General features: G+C 38.1%; 1 protein-coding gene across 1 annotated transcript in view; it reads left to right on the forward strand.

Annotated features, from left to right (window-relative positions):
- pard3 (par-3 family cell polarity regulator) overlaps positions 1-3736 on the forward strand; it is a 337809-nt gene that overhangs the window by 219230 nt on the left and 114843 nt on the right. Inside the window, exons 16-18 of the mRNA XM_015380465.1 lie at positions 1126-1174; positions 1907-2058; positions 2869-2913. Coding sequence (XP_015235951.1) covers positions 1126-1174; positions 1907-2058; positions 2869-2913 — 246 coding nt within the window. The remainder of the gene's footprint in view (positions 1-1125; positions 1175-1906; positions 2059-2868; positions 2914-3736) is intronic.

Raw genomic sequence — 3736 nt, forward strand, 5'->3', positions numbered from 1 at the left:
GTTATTTTCATAGGCTCGTCCCGATTTGTTAGTTGCCAAAATAAAGATTCTTGATTCTTGAATAGGTTCTTTTTGCATGACCCCAACATAGTTAGGGAGTTAGCTAAAGCTAGGTCCTTGAACATCAGCATGTATTTGAATCATGGGTTCACTAAGACAAAAATGATATTGTCCAAGCAGAGTCAGGTTAGGCTCTTATGGACTTAAAAGCGAGCGCACAGAGCAAGTGGACGCAGAAGCCATGACGCTTAGCTAAACGGGGTTAAAACAGCCAGTAAGTTACAGCAACACATCTATAACAAAGCATCTGGTTTTTCTAGGCTTAATATATCTACAGCTAACAGCTTTGCTCTGTCCATCATTCCTGCTGTGAGAAGGAACTACCAACTCAGACAATAATGGCCGTTTCTCAATTCACAAGAACACAAGTACAGAAAGTATGTTCTTGAGAAGAACACAGTAATGTCTGGACTTGGGGAGACCGGGAGCACGCAGCGTAAATCTGGGTCAATTGGAACGGAAACGTACTTGTGACATCATCACATTTAAAGCTAGTCTGGATCTGCATTCCACCTCCTGTTATTAATAGTCTCTAGATAATAATAAATTATTACTTTTTTTCATTTATTGGGCGAATAGTAATTAACACATACAGATAAACACAAATTAAATGAACATTTTGCCGAATAAAACAACAGACTTTCTATCAGAGCCAGCCGTACTTCACACTATGCTGAGAGAGGGCTGCTGCAGACAGGCTAAGATTAGCCCTGGGTGCGGTTAGCCTCGGAGCTCCGCTGGTTGCCATGGTCCTCTCAACCTTAAATTACACACTAAATCCGTAAAAGGGCCATATAGTGACGCTTAGATGTATAATGTTCTCGCCTCAAATGATCTTAAAACGTACTTTCAAAGAACAACAGAGACATAAAAGTGAACTTTTAACTTAAAACTCAGCGCGCTATAAGCGCTAACCTGGAAGGCACTGCTGCCGCAGTGCATGCTGGGACAGCTGTCAATCTCAAGAATGTACAAGTCTGTTTTGATGCATGCTGGGTATATAGGGAGGGGCGAGAACATCCGGGGACTGTCCGTTCTGGATTGTATTGTTGTGAATTGGAACAGTACTAGAGCTGAGGCTAATGGCATTTCACGAGCACATGAGAACTCACAAGTACACATACTGAGAAACAGCCAAAGTGTTCCAACAAATTCTTCTTCATATTAGCCAATGCTATTGGCTATTAGCCACATTAGCAGTTATTAGCATAATTCATACATAATGTTATTGCTTGTTTTGTAGTGATGTATATTCAAGAGAGGCTTGATCAAGGGGTATTAGTCAAACAGAAAACAAAAGTCAACAATAGTAGGTGTGGGAACCACTGACTGATTAATTATTAACCTGTATGTCCATGAGCTTGTTTATATCTGGGATTTTAGATGCAGGCCAATCAATATCCATTAATCCATTAAAGAAATCTATTTAATCAGGCTCTTAGCAGAAATTCAGATGCTTGGGAACTTTGTAATGACTACTGTGGGTTAATACACCCACCATTTAGTTTAACATTTAGTTTAATCTGCTTGTTGCTTTGGCATCCTTCAACTTGGACTGTGAAAAAAAAAAACTGTGAAAGGAAAAACAAGATTTGTTGGATTGTAAACTGAAAGTTTGTTATCTTGTTTAGCACTTCCACAGTAAATACTATTATTTAATAGAAAGCACAACACAATAGCAAATGGAGAACTCTGAATGCTAGCAAAACAAGACCTGAAGAGACCAAATAACTTTCTGGGCATTTAGAGAGTCCAAGTACAAAGGGTGTTTTTTTGTTGTTTTTTTCACGATGTGTCCCCTAAAGTTCAGCACATGACATCCCACGCTCTCTCTCTACCATTACAGCCCGATGAGTCCAGATGAAAACGATCCAGACGTTGCTTTCCAAAGGGAAGGATTTGGACGACAGAGCATGTCGGAGAAACGCACCAAGCAGTTCGGAGATGCCGCTCAGCTGGAGATCATCAAGACACGCAAGTCCAAAAGCATGGATCTAGGTACCAACTTCCATCTGTCCTCCAATGTTTGGTGTTATTTATTTTAAAGCTGCAACATTTTTATGAAGCATAAAGCCTCACCTGCTCTCAGTGATTCCCTTCAGTTCGGAAGCAGAATTATTTCCTCGGTTTTCTACTTTATCACTTGTGGAAAACAAACATATGTCCCTTTTTTATCTGAAACTGATGTCAGACTTTTGGCATCTAATAGCACAACTACCCACTACAGAAAAACCTCATTTCAATGCGGCTACATGTCGCATGATACAATGTTCTTTGGAAAGAATGCTGAAAAATTTTGCATCTAATTATCTTGTTATATTGTAAATGCACCTAGAAAAAAAAGGTTAACCCTAAAAGATGTGCCACCTTGACCACATTTCCTGCACGCTCCCCATTGTTTCAGACTCGAATATATTTCTCTCCCTTTTCTCTGTCTTGTTAAAAAAAGAAAACAGACTTCATCTCTCACCAAAGTCAAGAACTTCACTGTTGATTCACCTTGAAATGTCTTCAAACAGACGCTGATTGCTTTGGCTGTAACAGGCTCTTTCCTCGCACTCTCTCTGTAATCATATCTAATCTTCTCGACCAGATTGCCGCCGTGTTCATATCTCAACAAGTCTGATTGCTATTCTAGAACTGTATTTTCACCTCTTCCTCGTCCCGCATGGCGTCCGATCCTGATTGAGATGAAGCCCTTTGTGATGTTTGTTGCACGACCTGGACGTTGCATGCAGAATGTCACGAGCACCTAACCTAACCCCAGATGTTTGTATCCCTCCTGTCTTCCTCTCCTTCCTTTAACAGTAGCCGATGAGATTAACCTTACACCTCGTCCTGACACCGACACAGGTAAGGACCGGTGCACCTCTGATCACTTGCTCTCCTTCACCTCCTTCTACTTCACGTCTTGTGATAAAGGTGCATAAATCTATTGTAAAATTACCAAATTAGAGCTAAACTTGCAGGGATCCTGTACCCGGATTAATCCTACAGTGCAAAATATAAAATAACAAGCAAACTTTTCTAGAAAGATTACAGAATGGATGAAAGATTCAAAAATAAAAAGTTCAACAAAAGTAGCAAAACAAACGAGTCGCTGCCATCAGTGAAGTTTGATAAAATCTGAAAAAACAAAACATTTGTAGTAAATAATTTAGGATCAAAACATATGTTAAATATTTATATATGATTATAATCTGGGGAAAACTGGAAAAGGAATATTTTTGTCCCTGATTTAACGGTGAACTGATCTTGTCAATTAATTCTACCATTTATTTCAGCTAAATTAACTTTATATAGGAAAATATATTCTAATCAGTAATGAATAAGGAAGTATATTCTTCTTAAGAACAATACAAATAACAATTGATATAATAATTTTTTTCTGTGCTAAATAATATAAATAAGCTTTTTTTTTATTATCACAAATTTTTATTTTATTGTACCGTTTTGTAGGTAGATGAGAGTAGTTGATTTATATATATATATATATTAGGGGTGGAACGGTTCACAAAATCCACAGTTTGGTTCGATTCACGGTTTCGTGGTCACAGTTTTCGGTTCGCTTCGGTTCTGTATATGTTGATTGTTACACCGAAATCCCATAAAAATTTATGAAATTAATGAAAAAATCCCCCAAAAAATAATGGATTGTAATTATTTTAAATGATCC

Source organism: Cyprinodon variegatus, unplaced genomic scaffold (genome assembly GCF_000732505.1).
Source record: "Cyprinodon variegatus isolate N-32 unplaced genomic scaffold, C_variegatus-1.0 Scaffold215, whole genome shotgun sequence".
Taxonomy (NCBI): Eukaryota; Metazoa; Chordata; class Actinopteri; order Cyprinodontiformes; family Cyprinodontidae; genus Cyprinodon; species Cyprinodon variegatus.